This window comes from Carassius auratus, chromosome 2 (assembly GCF_003368295.1).
Source record: "Carassius auratus strain Wakin chromosome 2, ASM336829v1, whole genome shotgun sequence".
Lineage (NCBI taxonomy): Eukaryota > Metazoa > Chordata > Actinopteri > Cypriniformes > Cyprinidae > Carassius > Carassius auratus.
The window spans coordinates 23,012,737-23,037,971 of NC_039244.1; the positions used below are offsets into that span (position 1 = coordinate 23,012,737).

Below are 25,235 nucleotides of genomic sequence, written 5' to 3' on the forward strand. Positions count from 1 at the left end.
GTTGAAATTTTAATGTTGAATGATTCCTTTAAAGGATGATTTATTCACATGCAATTTGTCATGCAGTTTTCTTTGTGTGTGCGGAAATCACTGTATATACTAAAATGAGTTGCAGTGAGTGAAAGTCTGCATGCATAATCTCAGACGAGGTGATTGGTTGTTGGGATATAGGGGTCGGGCAACACTGACTTGTGGCCTATAAGGATAAAAACGGAAGGTGCTTTTGCGATGCGGGGGTAAGGCTCGCCGGTCCTTGATGGATTTCTGTTTAAACTTCAGTCAAACAGAAAGCACATGTAAACATCATCACCCAAATCAGGATGGTAGTCATTCACATCATTAAAAACCAAAAATGTGTTCACTTCAACCAGACCAGCATTTGACAGTGCTTGTAAATATAATCACCCCTAAGCAGTTTCATGTTGACACAATCAAAACCTTATAAATTATTTGAATTGTAGTGTATATAATCAACCTTTGAATGTATTTAAATTATTACATTAATTTAGAAACTCGTTTATTTCATACTGATGTTGCCAGCAGAACTTGTGGTAGAAGTTAGAAGCTTGTAGTAGAACTTGTAGTATTTGAAGTAGCAATTAGATATTACCAGCTATCACCATAAATACTTAAAATGAAATAAATCTTCATAAGAAACTTAAAAATAAGAGTTTAACCACTAAATAAAAATAAATAAAACAATGTTCTTGATTGTTTGTTTCATTAAGGTTGCATTTGTATTGAATTTGGGTAATTTTATTACACATGTCGTCAGTGTCTCCTGTGCAATAGTATGATGCCCCTTTTTCTCTCTCTTAGTTTGTATGTATATGCATGTGTACCTTGTCATTGGACTCATGTAAATATACGCTGTGTCTCGGCCTCAAAGGAATGAAATCAGGCAGTCTCCGGTCAAGACTACATGTTTTGTGAGCATCTCCTGGTAGTAGAGGTAAGTGGTTAGACTAAAATAGGTGAAACAAAAAGAGGCAAGATTATTTGGACTGATAATGAGGTATGTCAGAGAATCAAATTTAAATATTCTCAAAACTTGTACATGCACACACAGACACACTTTCAATAAAGCACTGCACAGGGCATTGAAACCGGGATTAGTAAGTCTTAATAAGCCAAATTGAAAGGGATTTCCGGGACTTCCTGACTAGATATTTTCAATGTTGTTAAGCACTGGAATCTGTTGCTAGCATCACCTGTGATTTGAGACCAATTTTAGGAAGTTCCCACAGCTATCTGTGCTGTAGTAATACAGCTGGTACAGTAATACAACCACTACTTAAATATACAAAACACTAACAGGCACTAATTGGTTAGTTGCCTGAAAAATTGGTCAACTAATCAGTCTCAAGAAAGCCCTGTAAGCCAGGTTTCTGGTTCATCTAACCTTATTTGGACGCTCTTTTAACACACGAGCGTATCTAAAGCCACCCTTCCACTATGTCCAACTTTCTAGTACACGGGGACACAGCATCACAGTATGGTAAGGGGCATAAAATTTCCATCACAAGCTTGAGAAATTCGGCCAATCACAACGCACTGGATAGCTGGCCAATCAGAGCACACCTCGCTTTTCAGAACGATGAGCTTTGTAAAAATTGACGCATTTCAGAAAGGCAGGACATAGAGGAGAAACAATAATGTAGTGTGTGGAAAACAATGTGATTTTTGAACCTTAAACCAAAAAAGCACAATGCATTACACTAAATACACAATATAATGTTCTTTTTGGCAGGATCATATCACCCCTTTAATCATACAAATGAGGAAAAACAAGCGTGGCCATTTGGAAAAGAAAGAAAAAAGAGCAAGCTGTAAATGAAAAAAGTTAGTAGTTTCTCCATTTTTAAGCTTAGTAAGACAAAAATTGTCAACCATGCAGTAACACACTTTGTCTTTGTAGAACAGTGTTTGTACCTTCTCATTAGTATAGTCAGACACATAGAGAATGAGTCCATGCTCATCCATTTCCTCAGACCAGCCTCTAGGGGGCGACACATACTGGCTGCTCAGACAGTTTCCATCTGAAGACAGAAACTTCACCCAGCCAATCACACAAGAGCAAGATGAGTAGAAAGAAATACAGAGAGAAATAGAAACAAAGTAAAAAAAAAAAGTTCATTCAGAGAGGCAGTGAAAAGAGATGAGAAATAAATCACCAGTCGGTCACAATTAACCCTTAACCTAACAGAGAAAATCAATTACCCAGAATGCTTTTCATGCATATAAATATTCAGCTTAGGTTGAGAAAGAGTTTAGCTACACAATCATGCTTTTTCCAAGACCACAATGGACATTTTGTCTCCTATGAAGTTGTTCTTCCCCTTTGTGTGCCACATTTAATGTAATAATACATGCGTGTGTGTTTGTGCGTGCATGCATCACTGTCTGTTGTGTGGAGTCTAATCTGAGTGTACCTCCATGTCATTCATGTCTTGTTTTGCCTCTTTCCTGGTGAGGCTGTCCCGTGCCCGTGGTGGTTTCCAGGTCCTCTCCTGCGTGCTGCGGTTGTAGTAGAATTGTCTGCCATTCTGGTCTTTGTGAGTCTCCCAGTCGCCATTGGTGTGGAGCGGAGAGGAGGATGGCAGTGGAGGGATGGAGGACTGAGAGATCTTCAGCTCCTGCAGGTTTGCGTAGACAGGAGAGTCAGGCTTGCCCTGCCCTGAACTTAAAGTCTGCATTAGAAGAGGGTATTAACCATTGTTAGAATTGGTTGATGTCTGGGAGAACAAATAATCAAACTGTAATCTGGCAAAGGTTGTAGATAAATAAAAAAAATGTGCATGTGGTATGTTAAATATTTATTTCACAATCAAAGAGCAAATTTTAAACATATCTGACAGTATAGGCTATTTTACTTATTTAATACAATGCAATAAGGGTTTTTACAGGATTTTTTTTTTTTACTAGATCTGGAATTCAGAAAACTAGATTCAGAAACACAGAAGGTACAAAAAGTCTTTAGGGTTTAATTGGAGTGCAGAGCAACACTGTTGGACAATATTTTTTTAATTATAAATTAAAATTATATTAGGGTGTAAAATGTCTGCATCTGGATTATTACACAACTGCCCTCTAGTAATGACAGTATGACATAACAGAGAACTGAAGATGGATAAATTCAACTTATTCTACTGCTTACAGGTTCAATTGAACTACTCGATTCTCATGAAAATACAAGCTTAAACTTGTTTTTCAAATATAGTTGACATAAATGGAGAACTGTATAGAAAGCTACATGTCATTCTTGTGCAAAACATACTTACTGTAAAGTACAACCCTAAAATGTATTACATGATATCACGTGCACACTGATTTTTCTCTGTCAAAGTTCCTGTTATCCAACCTGTTAAAGTTTCAGTTTTTCCAGATTTTTTACATATTTTCTAATTTGAACAAAAACCGAAAATGTGGGTTTTATGGCATTTGTGCACCCAAACTTTCGATGCATCCCTAATTCTCACAAAAACTGATTAGAATAGTATTTTCTTCTTGAGGGACATTAGGAGACTAGAACAATAGAGAGAGTCACAGACACAGAGACAAACAGAGGGGATAGATTAGAGAGAGGGAGAGAGAGAGAAACTGTCATTCATACCTGAAACTTGTTTATAGCTGAACCTGCACAACCACATTCCAGACCCTTACAACACACACCTGAACTCAGACTTACTTAACCACCAGCCCTCTTGACACCATACAGCAAAAAGCACTGAATAAAATGAGAAACCTCTACTCCAACAAAATACTGAAAACAGAGAGAGAACAACTGTGTCCAACCAGTGAACTCTACGGTTTGTCATTCAATCAAAACTGTTACACAACAGCCCCATGGGTAATTTAATTTTGACAAAGCACATTAGAGTAAGTTTGTGTGAGAGAGAAAACTCTCTTGATATTTTTGCAAAGACACTAAAGGTTTTTATCAAATTATAATTCAAGTGAAGTGAACCAGCCCAGTCCTAGCTTCCAAAGCCAAAGAATCCCAGCATGCATCACTGCACTCTCTGAAAAAAAGTATGCTGTGCATGATGAACCCGGATGGCATTTAACAGTTTAAGCCACAGAGGATAATGACACCAGATTAGAGATTCTGGCTAAAGTGCACAAACACAAGCTAATGCTGTGGTGTGATCAAACTCTGACTTTTAAGGTCAACGAGAGCAGAAGAAACATGGAGAACCTACACTCAATATCCCAAAAATCTGAATGTGATCAACGATAATGTACTAACTTCATATACAAGACCTCATCTTCAACTGTTCTAAAATTAATGTTAGTCTGTGTGTTAAAGAGAAAGAGTCTTGTGTAGCAACCCTCTATATTCCGAGCAAATCACTTGCATATGCAACTAAACTTTCACCCTGGGTGACTAAATGATGTCTAACATTAGCCATTTGCAAAATAAATTCTTAAGTGTTTACTCCCCAGTGTGGATGCAGCGATTAACCGGTTTCACGATTAACCGTGCTTTAAATGGTAAAGGATCCACTACACCGAGTGTTTTTGTTGCATGGAACGAAACGGTTGCAACAAAAAAAACAAAAACAAAGTTACACTAGCGGTGCACCATCTTAAAATGCTGTGCTTATCAGAGACACAGAGGCTTCACACACTAGATTAACTATGAGGATCCAATCCACGATTTTTCATTTCCACCAGAGAAATGACTGAAGTCGACAGTGTGGGAATGACATTTAAATACTGACGTGAAAACGGCTGCTAGAGAGTGAATACACAGCTTTAAAATATTTTTATGTCAAGGCAAGATTGACGCAAAGCTCATTGCTGCTGAATATAATGTAGCAATTAGCGTTTGTGTGCACAGTGCAAATTCACAAACCAAAATAATAGACATGACTTTCTCGGGGCCACATGTAAAATCATATTGTTAATTTCAATAATAGTTCAGCTTATTCCCCTCAATATTAATAGTTTCCCCTTTGGGATAAATAAAGTTAATAGTCTTATTAATACTTTATTAACATTGTTATATTATGTTATTTATTTATTTTTTACAAATGTTTCCAGTTCCCTGCCTCAGGCCCAAAAAAAAAAAAAATGTAAAGAATGTACAAACTGAAACCACTAAATACTTTTGTGGTCTATTTTCATCAGTTATTTTCAAAAGGGAAATACTGACATGGATGTTTACAGAGCAGAGGTCACCTTTTAAATTCCAATTGGAGAGGTGGACTTTTGTTTGTTTTCATTATTATTATTTTGTTCTGTATTATTGGTTACTGTGTTATTTATGTTTCAAACGGCAGCAATAAATAACACTTTAATATCTAAAGAGTTTCCATGTACATTAGACTTTATAAATTAATACTTTTGTGAAATGAATAAATGCTGTGATTATTTCTCAGACAATAATCGTACCAACAAAATCTATAATCATTGCATCCCTACCTGCCAGAGTGTGAGTTAGATACTAAGTTAAACACAGATATATGTTCACTATCCACACACTCTGACTGAGCGCTTCAAAGATTCACTCTCCATCATGCGATCTGTGCTATTTTAAATTAATCTCTTATGAATGCACAGTGATGGTACATGAGGGGCCTCCAGGCTAAAAAAAAACAAAAATCTTCCAACTAGTTTCCACAATGGAAACTCAGCAATAAAGCATTTTACATACACTGAATAACGATCAGTAGACAAAAACATATGCATAACAATGACAACAACAGAAACCCAAACAAAAACAAGCAATATATAAAAACAAATGATCACAAACACAAAGAAAAGCATATCAAAAGAGAGCCAAATTGTTGTTTAGAAATGGTTCACCCAAAAGTAAAACTGATCATCCTGTATCCATAATATTGTGTTCTGCCATGAAAAAGTCTCATCTGGATCAAGAGAGAAATATGCACAGATAAAGCTTCTGACTTGTTACATTTCTCAAAATCTGTTCCTATTAAGAAAAACTAATCTACATGAGTGCGAGTAAATTTTCAGCAAATTTTGTCATTTTTGGGTGAACTATTCCTTTAATTAACAAGCCTGCTCTTGATAATTCAAAACACTATTACATAGGAAAGAATAAAAAAAAACAGCTTTTATGTTGAGAGACATGCAGATACAGCCAGCAGGTGGCGCAATGATTTACCTGTATGAGTGTAGTTCCTCAAGACTGAGAGCAGGGGACTATGCCCTCAGATGACACATTAAACATGCCACCTCTCATGCCAATCAATGGGCCTTACATTACTTTAAACATTTGATCATGCTTTCCTAAATTTGCCCATCACTGATTGCATATGGAAAAGCAAAGAAACCACATGTATTCTCTTTGTAGTACTTTATGGTTCCATCCATTTTTACATATTCATACTGCAAACTCTGGTATAATATAATTTCTTAGATTTAGTAGCTTTAAGTGAACATTCTATGATTTATTTATGATCTGAGCCACAAAAAAAATAGGATACAGCAGTAAATTGTGTGGTGTATGAAAAATTGTGGCAATAAAAAGACATCCACACAGCACAAACATGTACCATTAAGCGTATGTGAGTGTGTGCAAGTAGAAGATTGCTGGAATGAGGAAGAGTATGTGAAGTTGCAGCATGTCAGGACAGAATCCGCGAAAAGCAGAAGAGACTAGAGTTACATCTGTTTCTTCTTCTCGTTACCTCTTACTACTTCTTGTAGCCCCAGTTTCTTTCCCTACCACTATATAAAGAGATATTCCCTCGGTTACTCTTTTTATAACCTTTTTAACTCCCTCTCTTAACCCTATTCTAATTCTTACAAATATATGTACATTATTTACTGCAAAAGCATTTGAAGAAAAAACAGAACTTAATATTCATATTGACCAACATATCAACTGACAGGAAGGGTTTAAGGCGTGACTTTAATAAATCCTTCTCTTTTCACCACACACCTTCCATTCTTTTAACTCCACATTGTCATCATTCATTGTCATCACACTGTCATCTTCCACTCCACATCTGTTTCAGACATGAGACTTCACACCTCAAATCAGCAGAAGACTGTGTGCCAACATGCCCTAAGGACACAGACATGTGTGTATCTGTGCCACTCTCTAACAGGCACACACCAAAAACACAAAAGAATGAGTGTGAGAGTAAAGAAAATAATAACACCCTTAAAATACAGTAATCCAAAGTCTAAATCACACTGAAATATCTACAGCTAGTCCAGCATCATAGTGGAGAGCAGCTGTGGGTAGCTGTGGCCTATTGGTTAGAGACTAGTTACCCGAAGGTTGCTAGTTCGAGTCTCGGTGCTGGCAGGAGTTGTAGGTGAGAGGGAGTGAATGAACCATGCTCTCTTCCACCCTCAATACCCATGGCTGAAGTGCCCTTGAACAAGGCACTGAACCCCCAATTGCTCCCCGGGCGCTGGATCTATAGCTGCCCATTGCTCCGGGTGTGTGTTCACGGTGTGTTCACTTCTCACTGCTGTGCGTGTGCACTTGGATGGGTTAAATGCAGAGCACCAGTTACAAGTATGGGTTACCATCCTTTGCAAATGTCAGGACTTTCACTTTCCTCCCAGCATGCATAAGCAGGATAAGATATAATCTGGTCATCTAATAATGTCTTGAGTTGCTTCTCTCATTCTGTCTTTAAACTAGATAAAGCCAGCCAATCAAACTTTGAGAACCCTCTTGCCATCTTTTTCTGCTATATGTATCAGCTGAGATCAAATCAGTAGCTGAGACTGCAAAAATCCTTTTTTAAAGATGATACAACACCAGTTATCTGAAACTCAGCATGTAAAGTGAAGTGAAGTGAAGTGAAGTGAAGTGACATTCAGCCAAGTATGGTGACCCATACTCAGAATTTGTGCTCTGCATTTAACCCATCCGAAATGCACACACACAGATCAGTGAACACACAAACACACACTGTGAGCACACACCCGGAGCAGTGGGCAGCCATTTATGCTGCGGCGCCCGGGGAGCAGTTGGGGGTTCGATGCCTTGCTCAAGGGCACCTCAGTCGTGGTATTGAAGGTGGAGAGAGAACTGTACATGCACTCCCCCCACCCACAATTCCTGCCGGCCCGAGACTAGAACTCACAACCCTTCGATTGGGAGTCCGACCCTTTAACCATTAGGCCACGAATTCCCCTAAAAATCAAGCACTCGTCTGTGACAAGGTTTCTTTACACAAAATAAACCCTGTGCAGGGATAAACAAAGCCTAAGGCAGGTTAAACTAGTGTTGCTTTCATCATCGAAAATTATGACTAAATATCGTCGTCAATGAACCTTTATCACGTGACGAAAACGAGATGCAACGTAATTGCTGGTCATGTGACAATGACTATAATTAAATGTGTAATGCAATATTGTTGACAAATAAAAACAAGACTAAATGTGGTTTACAAAATAAAAACTATGCTAAAATGTCTCTTATAACGTTATTTTGTCTCGTTTAGTCCCGTTATTATTATTTTGCAGTATTTATGTTTCCTGTGTCTCACTTCAAGGTCTGCATCAGGTCGAACTACGCAGACACAGGTAAGGTCACTTCCTCAAGACCCAGTCACGGCATTATTTAGAAGAAGACGACAAACAAAGTTAAGTCTAATAACAAATATATAATAACATAACCTTGTTTGAAGTGGTCTGGCTAAAATACATTTTTGGTTTCGTCTATACTGCTAGGTACTTATACTATATTGACTGGGTTAAACAGAATTGCATTACTAATAAGAGACTAAAATACCATTTTCATTGACTAAAACTAGACTAAATGTCATCGGTTTTAAAATGCTCAGACTTTTAGTTGACATTAAACTTAACTGGACTAGAAGAGTATGAATCTGACTAAAACTAGTAAAAACTACAAATGACAGCTTCAGACAAAGACTAGACTAAAACTAAAATTAAAACAGGTCGCCAAAAACAAAACTAGGTTAAACTTGAGGTCACAGCACCCTTCTAAAAGAAGAATAGGAATCAGCATTATAATGTTGTCTATTTGTACACTTATGTCGAGGGGTCAATTACATTAAAACAAACTTCCACAACCAGCACAATGAGGCTAAATAAATATGTTGCAGCAGTTATAATGATCCATGTTTACAGTGAAGTGTACTAGCAGTAGCTACTGTACAGTATTAGCATAATAATATTATCTTAGCTACCGAACAATAAGCCCATGGAACAGAAGAACACTGAGATTCGGTTGACAGAGCAAACAGATTAAAATAGCGCATGCAGTTTATCTGCTTCAAGGCAGAGGAATCAGAGATCAGATTGTATTTTACAGTCACTATCATTACAGTGATGTAAAAGGCAAAAACAGACAAGTGTCAAAGCTTGGTAATGCTGTGTGTTTTAGTTTCTATGTGTGGAGATGCGGAGTGCATGCTTTCTTAAATTGTGATTATTCCTGATACTGTGTGCATTTGTTTCTCAGGACAGCTGTCCACTGAACTGTAATGTAGCAGAGCTTATGTAATATGGCAATGCACATCACGCACATGCACATCAGCATTTCACAGGAACTCAAGACAATAATACAAGCACCTTATGTTCTGGCTCTGTTTTTTTCTGTGGAAGCAACTGCTGTTTGTGTGTGTGCATGTGTATACTGTGACCTGTGTGAACGTTTATGTTACACATGCAACCTCAACTGCATTTGCATGGCTAGGTAGAAGAGAGTCCATCATAAACATAAGTTGTACATGTGCCAATAATTAAAGAGATAGTTCACCCAAAAATAACAATCTTTCATCAGTGGAACAAAAAAAAAAAAAAAAAGATTTTGAAGAAGCATATTTCAACACTGGACTCCAAAAATATTTTTTACATTTCTTCCTCATAAGAAATAAAGTCATACAGGTTCAGAAACATGTGAGGTTGAGCACAATAACAGAACAGTGATATTTGGGTAAACTATCCCTTTAAATTTGTGCATAAGGCAAAAAAGAAAGAAATGAGAAAAAAGAGATATAGCATTTATAGTTGTGTTAAATGCAGAAAAATTGTGTGCATGTGCAAGTCTATTCGCAGACTGCCATGCATGGTGTAAACGGAAGTGTGTGTCTCTCTCTTACCGGTTCCTCTGGGTACATGGTGTCTCTGCAGTGTTGCTCAGTGCAGAATATCCTATGACGGGAGACGTAACAGAAAGCAACTCTAAACTGGGCTGGATGCAGGATGCTAGAGCCAGTGCAGAGAGCTAACACACACAAACACACACACACACACACACACACACACCTACACTCTCCTTACCCCCTCCCATTTTACACCGTCACATCATGCGTACATCCTGACCCAAACTCTCTCCCTCTGTTCTCAAAGAGATGAAGCAAATCTTCATATGAATGTAAAGACAATCTCTCTGTTCACATGCACAGATGTTATAAGGCTCTACAGATTGAGAGTTTTCATCTCTTTCTCCCATCAAACTTTCTCTCAGGAGATCGAGATGTTCTAGTATGTCCTTCATGTTCCTGCAGGTGACCTTTGGTCATGCACATTAACAGACACATTTGCAAAAACAGAACATGCCTTACTCAGAGTCTTTACAATAGCATACTCAAGACTACTGAAATGATGATGCCAAGATCCTTATTTTTGTTTGAGGATTTCTGATGTTTAAAGGAAGTAAAAAAAACATGTGACAAAAAAAACATGACATTTGTAAATTGGTAGAGAGATTTTGCTATACCATTTATACCACAGAAGATATATATTTAAGGTTATGTTTAAAAATGTTTTTCAAACAAATCTCTTATGCTTACTAAGGCATTCAAAACAAAGCATTAACGCCATCCTACACATGCCATGATGAGACAACAGCAAGTATTTGCAGTTTAGCAGAAATGCTGTGATGACACTGCAGAAGAAAAAGACAGAAAAACAGTGGGAGGAGATGATGAAAATAAGAGCTTGAGGGAAAGGAGGGAGTGTGACTATGAGAGTCAGGAACATGACTTAAAAAATGATGAGTAACTATGGCGAAACAAGAGTTCAAGGTGGTGTAAGGAATGTATTTAAGAATGAACATGTCTAGGTGTTTGAGTGTATCAAGAAGATGGTTAAGGTTAATCTTGTCAATTAGACTCTAAATCTAAATCTAAAATGTTAAAAAGGGCTTAAAATAGCAGAATGTCCAAATAGACTTCTGGAAAGAGGAAAACCTTCTTAAAAAAAAAATTAAAAAGAGTTTGTATGATTTCTTAAGGCAAAATACACTCTCAAGTTCATCAAGTTTATTGTTCATTCAGTACTATAAGTAGGGGTGCTCCAATCAGGATTTTTGGGGCCGATCACCGATCTCCAATCACAGACAGCGGTTTCTGGCGATCCGATCACTGAAACCGATCTTTTTAAAGGCTTCTTTTTACCATGTAGAATTATATATAGTGATGATTCAATCAAGATTTAATCAGGGCCTGAATTTTATTTTTGAAAATTAATTATTTTTGAAGGTGGCTCTTTTGAGAGGATTTTTATTTAATAAATATTTTATTCAATAATATTTATTTTTTAGGATTTTTTTTTATTTGAAGGGTGGAGGAGGCCATTTTTACAGAAATATATATTTATCTTCTCTAAATATACATCATGCACTGTATTTTTGTTCTTACAATCGTGTAATTGTTGCACAATAGCTTACACACAGTGCAAGCCTGATTTTGTGAGCTGCATGCGAGGCTCACACATACACTGTTTGCAGTGAGTATGTAGCCCATCTGTGGTACAGAAGCAGCACGGACTGTGGTTTCACACAGGAGTCTGCTCCTGATCCATTGCTGTTTATCCATTATTTTATCGTTACTTAAACTTAATGGTTTTTCAACATTGCGATTCTTTTTTTACACAGTAATACAATCTTTCATCAATTATTCAGTGCTTTTTAAATGTATTTTTCGATTCATATATTAAGTTGCTAAAGCAAAAAATTTTAACTACTTTTCTCACATGATCACAAACATTCTAAATTAAAACTTTCCATTGACAAAAACTGTCAGCTCTAATGCCTTTTCTTTTGCATTTAAATCTTTATCCTGTGATCATAAATAACTTTAATGAACTTTAAAATTATTGCCTTGTTTATCTAAAAGTGCTCTTTTCCTTTAAACGTAGCCAAAAAACCATAGCCTATGTGTTGGCTGTGAAAAACAGTAGACTTTAATTATGTGCATTTCAGGGATCGACATTAAGCTTTGACGTGATTTACTTGTTGGGGTTAAAAAGGGTGTTTCTTTTCATTTTTTTTGCCTAAAATTGATTGCTGTTATACTTTTTGACTTTATGAAGGACAATATTTTCTTAACTTGATTAAATGTACACGTTGCCATTTACGTCGAATTCTTAAATTTGATCAATACATTAGGTTAGAATAATAAGATACTATATGGTTGTTACTATTCAACTGAAATCAGTACAAACAAACTCCATCTTTCCACTGCAGAGGAAACACTGTAGCTGCATCAAAAGTGCCGTTTCGTGGTGTAAATACTAGTGGTGCTTTTAAAGATGAAGGACTCTGAGGGAATATTTGGGTTTCAATCAAAATGCCAAACTTGCAGTTTCTCCTCAACAGGTAAGCTAAATGTTTGCTACACATTTGCTCTTTACTTTCAAGCCCCAGATAAAATGGTAAGATATTGTGAGGCACGGAAGGACATAATGAGCGTAAGGAGCATTTGCAAATGTTGTTTGAGAATAAGCTTTACTTTTGAAATTCTGCTACGTGATACTAGCACAGAAACTGATAACTTCACCTTTAATAAGTGGGTATACAAGTGGTTCTCACCTGTAGGTTATCAGTTGAACCACTGCTGAGATCATCCCCGGATTCTGAATCATTTCGGTTTTTATCCGAGCTGACTCCCTCTCCGGCAAACTCTTCATGAATTGCACCTTTTTCCGGTCCTTGACTGCTCTTCTCCAAATCTTTATCTTTCTCCCAATCTACATTGCGACTTGGGGACTTGGCTCTGGAACGAGGAAGTGAGCCAGGTAAAGTGTTCATTTGTGCTGCTGTCGGGCTACCTGGGCTGCCTCTGTCATCATTGGGCGGCAGTAAAGCATTACCAGAGGGAGAAGGACACAGGCTCTTTTTGTTCTCATCTGGTCGCTGGATCTCCAAGCCAGATGGTCGAATGGGCCCGGTCCCCCCTCGGCCTGCTCCACTGAGTGGTTTAGGAGGAGGCATGAGAGCCCGTCGCACCTCCCGCACATACTGTGCTGGGACATAGAAGGCCTTACTGGCCTCATCCTTACGCACCTGCCACCAGTCTTCATTAGTCTTCTTCACAAGCAGGTAACTTTCTCCCTGTTTAATGTAGATCACACGCTCTTTGGATCTGTAATCATAGTCGTGCTCCACCTCTATGTATATCTGACCCGGAGCCACCGTACGGTCTGCCATCGCTGTCAGAGGTCAAAGGTCAAAAGCAGGAGTAGAGGAGCATGGTGAGGTGTGTTGGGTTGATTTGAAATCAGCTGAAGGAGAAAGAGAGAGACAGAAGACAGTGACTTCTGTATCAGTGTGTGAAGTCAAGGAAGTGTTATGGAAAATTACTGAAGATTTAGAAATAAATGCTTGACAAAACAATTCCCTTTTAAGATAAAGAATTTAACTTAAATTAAATTTATGCTGTTGGTTTTTCATCTTCCTGGAATGTGATGTCATTAAAAACTGGCTTAATGTCATAATAATGAAAAAGATTAACAGAATGGAAAGCAAAACAGAAAAAATATATATTAATACCAGTAAGAATTACAAAGAAATTGTTCAAATCATTTAGATTAAAATTAGAAAAAAAAAGCATTTAGGATGCACGGCACAACATTCAAATTTTGGACAATAATACAGAAAAACGAATAATCAAATAATGTAAACAAACAATTCAATTGAGTAAAACCAGTGTCAAAGTAAAAGTAGCTCATTTTTACATAAAGGCATTGTGCTAGAAATATTACCATTATTTAGTAGAATGTATATGATACTGCTACTCCTGTTGAAAAAATTTAATAAAACTTTATTTTTTAAAGAAATAATTCACACAATATTTCTTCCATGTTTAATTTTAATAGCAAATCCTCTTTATTTATCCAAAAAAATAAATGTTTAAATTTCATTAATTGAAAGACAAATTAAATTTGGGTGAAACTTGTTTACCGTTTTTCAAAATTATATTACTTGTAGAAACACTTTAAACATAATTGTAAATAAGTATAAAGAATGGCATTAGTTTTATTTTCAATGTTAAAAAGTGTTTTTTTTCTCTTTAGAATATTTTTGTGTTTTACTTTGGTACCAAAATTGGTACAGAGAACCGTGGATTTTAACTGGTATTGGTACCGAATACTGAAATTTTGGTAGCGTGACAACACGGTATTATGTGTAACAAATTAAAAAATGAAGCAAAAAAACTCCTTCCTGTGAGTTCAAAAGATTTATCACTATGGAGAAATCAGGATTTTGAAAGAAAGAGGAATTTGCTTCAGGGTATATAAACATCAGCACAAAGCAAACATCCACACTCAGGTGTCTTTGACTTGAGCAACTCATCCTGATTGAGACACAGTTAATTATGAGGTCACATAAATTATTCAAAGCAGATTAAGTGGCCTTTTCCGTTATTGTCTACAGGTGACACCTTTAAAACACACACCATACACATTCAGCTATGATAATCATGACAATATTACACAAAACCAAACATATCTGTCTAAATCATTATTCATATCTCCAGGGCCGAAAGTTTTTAATGTAGGCACTTAAACTTTTAGCTTAAGTAAGTAGTTGGGATGTTACAGTATGAAAATTTGTTTTCACGATTATAGTGATCAAAATTATCACAGTATTGTTAAAATGTGCTGGAGATGTTAAAAAAGTACCAACACATTCATCCAAAATGTGAAAATCAACAAACACCAAATAAAATTACTTTGGAAGTGACTAAAACTGGAATTTATCGACTGGCCGCTTGAGGCTGGCTGCAAAAGGAAGTCAATTCCATTGACTCCCAATGTTAAAATGCCCAACTTTACAGCAGAAAAAAAAATTGTTTACAGCCTGGTGCAAAAAATTATTTTGGTCTTTATAGCTACTTTTACCCTTCATGACAACTGTGAGGGGGGTGAATTTTTTTAGAACTCATCCGTTTAAATTATATTAAGCCTTAACGTTCTGCATAACACTATGTCCATGTTTTTATACAGTCTATGGTCTTCACACACGGACAAGTGTGACATCATATTCCTCTGTAAATAAATACAATAAATTCACATCTTGCACACTTCAATGCACTTTGAGTGGAACATATACAGTACATTCACTTCGAACTGGAATCATGCCGGAATATCCTGCGAACTATAATAGCTACATCTGATTTTATGTCTAGAAAAAAAAAGACAAAAGTCTTTTAATCCTGCTGAAGTTTCTGTGGATGTCTAATGAGTGCAGGTGTCTTTCCATCCTCATAACTAAAAGCGAGCATCAAAAGAACTCACTGATACACCATGCCAGCATTCTGCCTAACCAGAGAAAAGAAAAAGGTTCCTACAACTTTTGACCAATGAACTTTCATGACTTTTTCCAAGACTTTCTAGTCATTCATGATTACTGTACAAGTTTTTCTATACATAATTTTATAAGGAAACACGATTCTCAAACACAGAGAGACAAATCTTTTTTACAATTTTGTTCATTTTCACATGACTTTCCAAGTTTCCCATGTCCTTGGGAAACCTGGAGAAAGATCAAGGCTTTCTTTCATGTTTTTTTGGGCTAGAATGCCAACAATGTTTCATTCAAAAGTAATTTTTATTTGTCATGGGAAAACTTTTAATGAATGAAAAGAATCTCAGTAAGCAGTAAGCCAGTGTTTCAGTTAATCAAATAAATAATGCACAATAAGTTTAACAAGAAAATGTAAGAGCAAAGCATGTGTCAGACACTCCACCCACACAGAGAAAGCTCATCATCTCTCCAACACAATCACTCGCACAGCCTGCAGACTGCCCTCCTGTCAAACATGGACAGATGAAAGCGCTGTCATACAGTTCTTAATCCAGGCTGCCAACTCTTTAAGGCCGTTTAAATTAAGTGTCAAACAGGACAGATAATTTACTGTTTTACAATTTGCCACTGACAATTATAATTTCCCCATAAATATGATAAAACATTAGTAATTTCCTTGTTATTTTACCTCCGTGTACGACATATTTCTGTATCGTTATACACATTTCAAACAATGACACATCAAAGTCACAAAATAGATAGCTTTCCCAATCAAACTGACAAAATAAAATAATAATTTTAAAAAGTATTTTAAAAAATGGTAAAACAGAATGAGGCTAACGTTAAAGGGAAGCTCTTTAATCTGAGGTGAAATTTCTTCCCTCAGGTAAGTTAACGTAACGTTAAATTAACGATGAGGGTAACACTTTAAAACTCACCTGTGTGACAGGTTAACCTCTCAAATTAAACTTCAAAATTTAATTTCTCAGGATATTCAGTGTTAAAGTCTGTATACATAGTTTTCTCCGCTGGAAAAAGTTGAGTAACTTTTTAGACCTGAGGAAACAGGTTCGCTCTCATTCCTACCTGCTAATCAGCTAACACGTTCACAAAATCCGTAAAACCCTATTAAACACCCATAATTGTTTCTATTTTACAGGTTACCGAGAGATGAACGTACCTCACTGAGTACTCCAGGTGTTTCGTTGGCTACGGCGAAAGAAACCTAATGTATTTCACGTTCATTGGTCTTGCAGGGCAGCTGAGCGTCGAAGTTCCTTGTTCCCGATCCGCGGCGCGAGCGAACGCCTCCCGCAGGTTCGCGCCCACTTTCCCAAAGCGCACTCCCTCGCGCTCCTGACGGGCCGGTGCTTGTCTGCTTGAGTGAACTTCACTTGGACTCTGAGGGTCGTATGACGGTAAACTGACGCCACCGTGAGGCTAGATGGAAAACATCACAAATTAAATTAGGAATTTAAACAGGGCTCTTCAAAATTATTTGACTGATTTTCCTTGCATTAGATGCCAAATTATCAAAACAAGTGGCGTCTATTGAAAGAAAGGGGAAAAAAAACATTACAGACACATTTTCGGGGGCTTGGGGGTGAAAAAACTAAAGGTTTTAAATTATTAAACAATAAATATATAGTTCAAAATTAAGACAGGAGGTATTTGGACACTGTCTGGCTGTCAGATGTTGGTGGAACATACAGGGGAAATTACATTGTAAATACATTAAATAAATAAATAAATCACGGTAAATCAGAACATGTAATCTGGATCAGAATTGTCAGACAGAAAACAATGCAATAAAACAATACAAACATCCATGTATTTGATTTTTGTAAGTAATTTTAAGCATGTAGTAATATTTTTGTAATTTATTGTTAAACCTTTCATAAAACATGAAAATGTTCATGTCAGAAAGTGCAAAGAATCTGAAGGACCACCACAATAATTGAGCTTCTTCTTCACAGACTCCTCAAAACAATCTGAAAGAGCAAAGGTTACTCCTAAATTTCTTCCTGTTTGGACTTTATTCCATCCAGCACACCTTCACTGTCATAAAATACTAAACTATTTTTCTCCTGCTCAGTCTGGCAGTGAAATTCAACTTTTTTTCGTACTTTTGTGTTTTAACTGTTTCTGTCGGTGAACAGCTGTGTCTGTGTTCAGTAAAATGGCAGAATCCATACTTTCAACAGAATGCAGGAATAATTTTAAATGCGTAAAAGACATTCATCTGACCAGCTCTCTCTCTCGCACTTTCCCTCTCTTCCTCCCTCTCTTGGCCACTCCTACTTTCAGTTCAGTAAAAGTGAAACTCATCACTACTTCCTTCTTAGTCTGGCTGTGGGATTCAGCAGTTTTGTTGTTGTTGTTGATTTCTGTTTTTTTCTGTTTTCTGAATTATTGTTTTTACAGTAAAATGGCAGAATCCAGTGTTTCTTTGGCTCAGGATGAGTTCAGCTGTTCAATCTGTCTGGATCTACTGAAGGATCCAGTAGCCCTTACCTGTGGACACAGTTACTGTATGAGCTGTATTACAGACTGCTGGGATCAGGATGATCAGAAGGGAGTCTACAGCTGCCCTCAGTGCAGACAGACCTTCACTCTTAGACCTGTTTTAGGTAAAAACACCATGCTGGCTGAAGTAGTGGAGAAACTCAAGATGACAAAACTCCAGGCTGCTCGTCCTGCTCAAAGTCACTCTGGATCTGGAGATGTGGAGTGTGACGTCTGTACTGGGGACAAAAACAAAGCCATCAAGTCCTGTCTGGTGTGTCTGAACTCTTACTGTCAATATCATCTTGAACAACATGAGACTTTCTTCAAAGGTAAGAGACACAATCTAATGGATGCCACTGGACAACTGCAGGAGATGATCTGTCCTCTACACGATAAACTACTAGAGATCTTCTGTCATAGTGAACAAATATGTATTTGCTTGCTGTGTATGGTAGAGCAACATAAACATCACAACACTATATCAGTTGCAGCAGAGAGGACTGAGAAACAGGTATAAAATAAAGAAAATGCTTAAATCAATGTCAAATGCATGCTAAAAATATTGTATTATTACAGTGATTCCTTACTCCAGTCCTGAGGACGCACTGCTCTGCACATTTCATGTCTTCCTTGTTCAACACACTTGATTCAAATCATCAGCTCGAAGGAGAGAGCACCGTGCACTGAACTGTGTATGTCAGTTAAGGGAGACGTACAAAATCTGTAGAGCAGTGGGTCCACAGAACCAGTGAGAACCACTGGATCATAGCACTGCCATTAGTGACTGATGTCTGAAAGCTAATGGTTACACATATACATGTATGACTTTATCGTCTCAACAGAGACAGTTGGAAACTACACAGAAAATTTTCCAAAAGAAGATCCAGGAAAGACAGAAGGAGCTTGAGGAGCTGAGAGAGGCTGTAGAGTCTCACAAGGTGAGATTTGAGCAGAAGAACAGCTGCTGGCTGCTGAAGAGCTGTTTCAGACTCAGTTAGGACTCTCCTCCAGTCAGTCAGTGAGGAGCCAGTGCTGGAGCTCTTTCAGTCCCACTGAAGTCCACTGTGGGCAACAGACTGTGTGAGGTAGCAGGAAGAGCTGAGTGAATGGACTGATTCTGATTCTTCTCTCTCTGTGTGTCCTGACAGCGCTCTGCACAGACAGCAGTGGAGGACAGTGAGAGGATCTTTACTGAGCTGATCCGCTCCATTGAGAGAAGCTGCTCTGAGGTGACACAGCTGATCAGAGATCAGGAAAAGTCTGCAGTGAGCCGAGCTGAAGGTCAACTAGAGCAACTGGAGCAGGAGATTGAAGATCTGAGGAGGAGAGACGCTGAGCTGGAGCAGCTTTCACACACAGACAATCACATCCGTTTCCTCCAGGTAACAGAGATCTGACAGACAGGACAGTGGTCTTCAGAAAGGGAAGAGTATCATGAACAGATATTGTGTACTGGGTGTACATTATGTTTTACAGGGATTGTGTTTTCTATCAAATGTTTCTGTCTTTAACTGGCGTTTCTCGTGTCTCTGTGTCTGTATAGAGTTTCCAGTCTCTCTCGGTAACTCCTGGATCTACAGACTCACCCAGAATCACTGTCAGTTCTCGTCTCTCTTTTGATGATATTGGTAAATCTGTGTCTCATCTGAAAGAGAAACTGGAGAATTTCTGCAGAGAGGAGATAGAGAAGATATCTGGTAAATGTAAGTACTGGATCATTTATGTACTCAGTAAAAAAAATTATATGAAATATTAAGATGTATATTTTACGTGTTCTCTGTGCTTTTATTAATATACCACAGTAACATACATTGAGATCTTTTCCACACCCGAGCTCAAGTCCAGGAAGGAATTTTTACAATGTAAGTCTCTCTGCACACACACATACGCTACTACTAAATTGATTTACCCCCTTATAATAATCTGATTGACACCTACATGAATTACAATTCTTCTCTGTTAATCTTGAAGTTGAATAAGATAAGAAATAAAACTAAAACTCCTACATTTCGTAATGTTTTAAATCATTATATTCTATATTATTTGTTTTGTTTCCATCAGATTCCCATCAGTTCACTCTGGAAAGAAATACAGTGCATAAAAGAATTTGTTTATCTGAGGGGAACAGAGTGATTACATGCACTGACACAGTCCAGCCATATCCTGATCATCCAGACAGATTTGATACTGTGGAGCAGGTGTTGTGTAGAGAGAGTGTGTGTGGACGCTGTTACTGGGAGGTTGAATGGAGTGGAAAGGTTGGTATAACTGTGTCATATAAGAGCATCAGCAGGAAGGGAGAGAGAAATGAATGTGTTTTTGGACGCAACATTAAATCTTGGAGATTATTTTTCTCTCCCTCCACATGTTCATTCTGGCACAATAACAAAAAGACTAGACTCCCTGTAGTGTCCAGCTCCTCTAGAATAGGAGTGTATGTGGATCACAGTGCAGGAACTCTGTCCTTCTACAGCGTCTCTGACACAATGACCCTCATTCACAGAGTCCACACCACATTCACTCAGCCTCTCTATGCTGGGTTTAGAGTCAATTATATATTTGGATCAGTTTCAAAAGTAAAACTGTGTGAATTGAACTGTATTGAAGGTACAGAGGATCATGATTGAGGTCATTGTAAAATGAGTGGAGTCTTTATTTATTTTCAAGATCAATGAATCAATATACTATCTGAACTCCTATCGGTGAACTAACATGAAACTTTATTTGTGTGTTAATCTTAGTTTAATCAGATGAATGAATGTTGATAAAGAAAGACTAGAAGAAAAGATGTGGAAACGTGGAAATGTCATCATTGACACCAACAGCAGAAATAATATTTGTAGTGTAACTTAATTTACTTACTTTCTTTATAAATAAAACAAAGTAGAAGCATGAGAGGTGGTGTTGTGTTTCCTTCATTATATTAACTGAGTGGATTTACAGGTTCCTCTTCGTCTTCAAATATGAAATGTCTAAACAATGTTGGTTTCAACAGCAACACTACAGAAAGACATCTACTTAAATGAGCTTCTGTCACTGCATCTCTGGATCTTCTCATTTTGCCTCAACAGGCTTACAGTAAGCCAATGATCATTTATTTTAACCACAGCAACTTTAACCAATAACAGAAAGGATCAGTCCTGCTCTTTCAGCCTCCGATTAAGAGTATTTACTTAGAGCACAAGGGTGACACACTTGCCCTGTTCCCTGTGTTAAATTAGGATACTTGATTGTAAACCCGCTGGATGCTTACACTCTACCTGGACATGATTTTAGAACCTTTATTTAAATTCAGATGTAAGTGTGTTACTGCAGTTCCATTCTTCTTCCACAACTGTCACTGGTTCATAATAATTCATAATAATTCCTTACATTTCTATAGCGCTTTTCTAGCCACTCAAAGCGCTTTACATAGTCAGGTTGTATCTCCTCATCCACCACCAGTGTGCAGCATCCACCTGGATGATGCGACGGCAGCCATAGTGCGCCAGAACACCCACCACACCAGCTTACTGGAGGAGAGGAGACAGACTGATGAAGCCAATCAGCGGACATAGGGATTGTTAGTAGGCCATGATGGTCAGAGGCCAATGGGCGAATTTAGCCAGGATGCCGAGGATGCCTTCATGCTACCAAATAACCTGAAGGTTTCAAACTTTCTAAATGACAAGACAGTGACGAGACTTTTATTTTTTCATTTATCATGGACATTGTTTAACAAAGTTATCACATGACAATCATGCAGCAGTTCTAAAAGCAACAAACTATTTTAAATTTATTTATGCATATTAAATATAATTTAATAATAAACTGCAATGCAACAGATGTGATAATACTATAAGATGATTAACAGTAGACTCTTTGTAGGGACGTCACGCTTAGTAAACAGTGGGAGGAAATATTTGAAGGGTCAACATTATTATTTGTGCTCAAAGGGCAGCAGAGTGTTAGATTGCAACGTTACATGAGAGATCAACTATTAACACAAACATACTTTCAACAGGATGCAGGAATAATTTTAAATGCGTAAAAGACATTCATCTGACCAGCTCTCTCTCGTGCGCTTTCCCTCTCTCACTCCCTCTCTTGGCCACTCCTACTTTCAGTTCAGTAAAAGTGAAACTCATCACTACTTCCTTCTTAGTCTGGCTGTGGGATTCAGCAGTTTTGTTGTTGTTGTTGATTTCTGTTTCTAAGATCTAGACTGTCTAAGATATTGTTTTTACAGTAAAATGGCAGAATCCAGTGTTTCTTTGGCTCAGGATGAGTTCAGCTGTTCAATCTGTCTGGATCTACTGAAGGATCCAGTAGCCCTTACCTGTGGACACAGTTACTGTATGAGCTGTATTACAGACTGCTGGGATCAGGATGATCAGAAGGGAGTCTACAGCTGCCCTCAGTGCAGACAGACCTTCACTCCTAGACCTGTTTTAGGTAAAAACACCATGCTGGCTGAAGTAGTGGAGAAACTCAAGATGACAAAACTCCAAGCTGCTCGTCCTGCTCAGTGTTACTCTGGATCTGGAGATGTGGAGTGTGACGTCTGTACTGGGGACAAAAACAAAGCCATCAAGTCCTGTCTGGTGTGTCTGAACTCTTACTGTCAATATCATCTTGAACAACATGAGACTTTCTTCAGAGGTAAGAGACACAATCTAATGGATGCCACTGGAAAACTGCAGGAGATGATCTGTCCTCTACACGATAAACTACTAGAGATCTTCTGTCATAGTGAACAAATATGTATTTGCTTGCTGTGTATGGTAGAGCAACATAAACATCACAACACTATATCAGTTGCAGCAGAGAGGACTGAGAAACAGGTATAAAATAAAGAAAATGCTTAAATCAATGAGGATCCACTGTTCTGCACATTTCATGTCTTCCTTATTCAACACACTTGATTCAGATCATCAGCTTGAAGGAGAGAGCACTGTGTACTGAACTGTGTATGTCAGTTAAGGGAGACATACAAAATCTGTAGAGCAGTGGGTCCACAGAACCAGTGAGAACCACTGGATCATAGCACTGCCATTAGTGACTGATGTCTGAAAGCTAATGGTTACACATATACATGTATAACTTTATCTTCTCAACAGAGACAGTTGGAAACTACACAGAAAATTTTCCAGAAGAAGATCCAGGAAAGACAGAAGGAGCTCGAGGAGCTTAAAGAGGCAGTAGAGTCTCACAAGGTGAGTTTTGAGCAGAAGAACAGCTGCTGGCAGCTGAAGAGCTCTTTCAGACTCAGTTAGGACTCTCCTCCAGTCAGTCAGTGAGGAGCCAGTGCTGGAGCTCTTTCAGTCCCACTGAAGTCCACTGTGGGGAACAGACTGTGTGAGGTAGCAGGAAGAGCTGAGTGAATGGACTGATTCTGATGCTTCTCTCTCTGTGTGTCCTGACAGCGCTCTGCACAGACAGCAGTGGAGGACAGTGAGAGGATCTTTACTGAGCTGATCCACTCCATTGAGAGAAGCCGCTCTGAGGTGACACAGCTGATCAGAGATCAGGAAAAGTCTGCAGTGAGTCGAGCTGAAGGACGACTGGAGCAACTGAAGCAGGAGATTGAAGATCTGAGGAGGAGAGACGCTGAGCTGGAGCAGCTTTCACACACAGACAATCACATCCGTTTCCTCCAGGTAACAGAGATTTTTGTTTCTATCAAATGTTTCTGTGTCTTAAGCTGGTGTTTTGTGTCTTTGTGTAGAGTTTCCAGTCTCTCTCTGTTCCTCCTGGATCTACAGACTCACCCAAAATCGTTGTCAGTTCTTGTCTCTTTTTTGATGATATTAGTAAATCTGTTTCTCACCTGAGAGAGAAACTGGAGCATTTCTGCAGAGAAGAGATGGAGAAGATATCTGATATTGGTAATGCAGGGATCATTTATTTACTCTCAGATATACTGTAGGTCAAGCATCATGCCAGAACATGCATAAATATAAAATGTATATGGGATACATACTACATACCATTTGCTCTTTTCTTTAATATTAAACTAATATTCTTCATTCACTCGGTGTCTGTTGGTTTTCATAGTAAAATACATTGAGTTTATATCAACCCCAGAACCAAAGAAAAGAGAGGAGTTTCTACAATGTAAGTAAAAACACACACAAAGGGGAATAAAATAAAAATTTGCACAGAAAAAAATGAAAATCATGCCATCTAATGTAAGTAACTTCAAGATGATTTAGAAGTAGCTTATGTGATTTATCTCTTTCAGATTACCGACGGTTCACGCTGGATGAAAACACAGCGCATAAATACCTCTGTCTGTCTCAGGGGAACAGAATGACTACTAAAACTAACACAGACCAGCTGTATCCTGATCGTCCAGACAGATTTGATAGATTTACTCAGGTGTTGTGTAGAGAGAGTGTGTGTGGACGCTGTTACTGGGAGGTTGAGTGGAGTGGGATAGGAGTGTATATATCAGTGTCATATAAGAACATCAGCAGGAAGGGATGTGGTAATGAATGTGCATTTGGATATAATGATCAGTCCTGGAGTTTATATTGCTTTCCTTCCAATTACTGCAAATACTCATTCTTGCACAACAACGGATGGACTAAAGTCCCTGAAGTGTCCAGCTCCTCTAGAATAGGAGTGTATGTGGATCACAGTGCAGGAACCCTGTCCTTCTACAGCGTCTCTGACACAATGACCCTCATCCACAGAGTCCAGACCACATTCACTCAGCCTCTCTATGCTGGGTTTAGAGCTTATGGATTAGTGAAACTGTATGACATCACAAGATAGATGAAACAAAGTCATATAGTGCAGCATGTGATATTATCCATAAAAACACAATAAATAATAATGGTTCTAATGTAAAGGTAAACGAAAAACAACAATCTTCATTGTAACCAATGATACAAATGATATACTGTCACTAATGTATGCTGTAATTAAAAATATGAGAGAACAAAAGGACATCATGTCATTTATTTAGGTCATTGCAGACTGAATATATGACAACACAGTTATGAATTAAGAGCAGTTGAAGATGTGGCTGTTCAATCAGTTTATGAAGCGCGGAATGAAAACAGATGAAAGAGTGATCAACATTGAAACAATTAAGATTTTACTTCAATAAACATAAGAAGCAGAGAATGTTTAACTTCCCCCCAGTTTATGAGATAGGAGAATTTGCACATTTTAAGACAAGAAAAAGAAGTAAGAAAAAAGGAATGAAGAAATGCAATTTAATAAAGGTTTAATAAAGATAATA

At 37.8% G+C, this 25,235-nt stretch overlaps 2 protein-coding genes across 3 annotated transcripts in view; one reads left to right on the top strand and one right to left on the bottom strand.

Annotated features, from left to right (window-relative positions):
* The window catches only part of LOC113121080 (rho GTPase-activating protein 12-like), a 23,425-nt gene extending 6,550 nt beyond the window's left edge, over positions 1 to 16,875 (bottom strand). The window contains exons 1-6 of one of the 2 annotated variants that reach the window (XM_026291316.1): positions 16,677 to 16,875; positions 12,779 to 13,470; positions 2,433 to 2,690; positions 1,933 to 2,052; positions 843 to 965; positions 190 to 273 (exon numbers count right to left, since the gene is read on the bottom strand). In XM_026291316.1, coding sequence (XP_026147101.1) covers positions 190 to 273; positions 843 to 965; positions 1,933 to 2,052; positions 2,433 to 2,690; positions 12,779 to 13,396 — 1,203 coding nt within the window. In that variant the 5' untranslated portion in view covers positions 13,397 to 13,470; positions 16,677 to 16,875. The remainder of the gene's footprint in view (positions 1 to 189; positions 274 to 842; positions 966 to 1,932; positions 2,053 to 2,432; positions 2,691 to 12,778; positions 13,471 to 16,676) is intronic. The other variant, XM_026291324.1, reaches the window with a different exon arrangement.
* A 958-nt stretch (positions 16,876 to 17,833) lies between these two features.
* On the top strand, positions 17,834 to 25,110 carry LOC113041103 (uncharacterized). The gene is made up of 12 exons (XM_026199433.1): positions 17,834 to 18,515; positions 18,847 to 18,942; positions 19,153 to 19,386; positions 19,548 to 19,707; positions 19,807 to 19,866; positions 20,066 to 20,626; positions 22,202 to 22,827; positions 23,104 to 23,199; positions 23,410 to 23,643; positions 23,712 to 23,871; positions 24,041 to 24,100; positions 24,228 to 25,110. The coding sequence occupies exons 1-12, from the start codon at positions 17,925 to 17,927 to the stop codon at positions 24,761 to 24,763; spliced, it is 3,414 nt and encodes a 1,137-aa protein (XP_026055218.1). The 5' UTR covers positions 17,834 to 17,924; the 3' UTR covers positions 24,764 to 25,110.
* Positions 25,111 to 25,235: the final 125 nt, after the last annotated feature.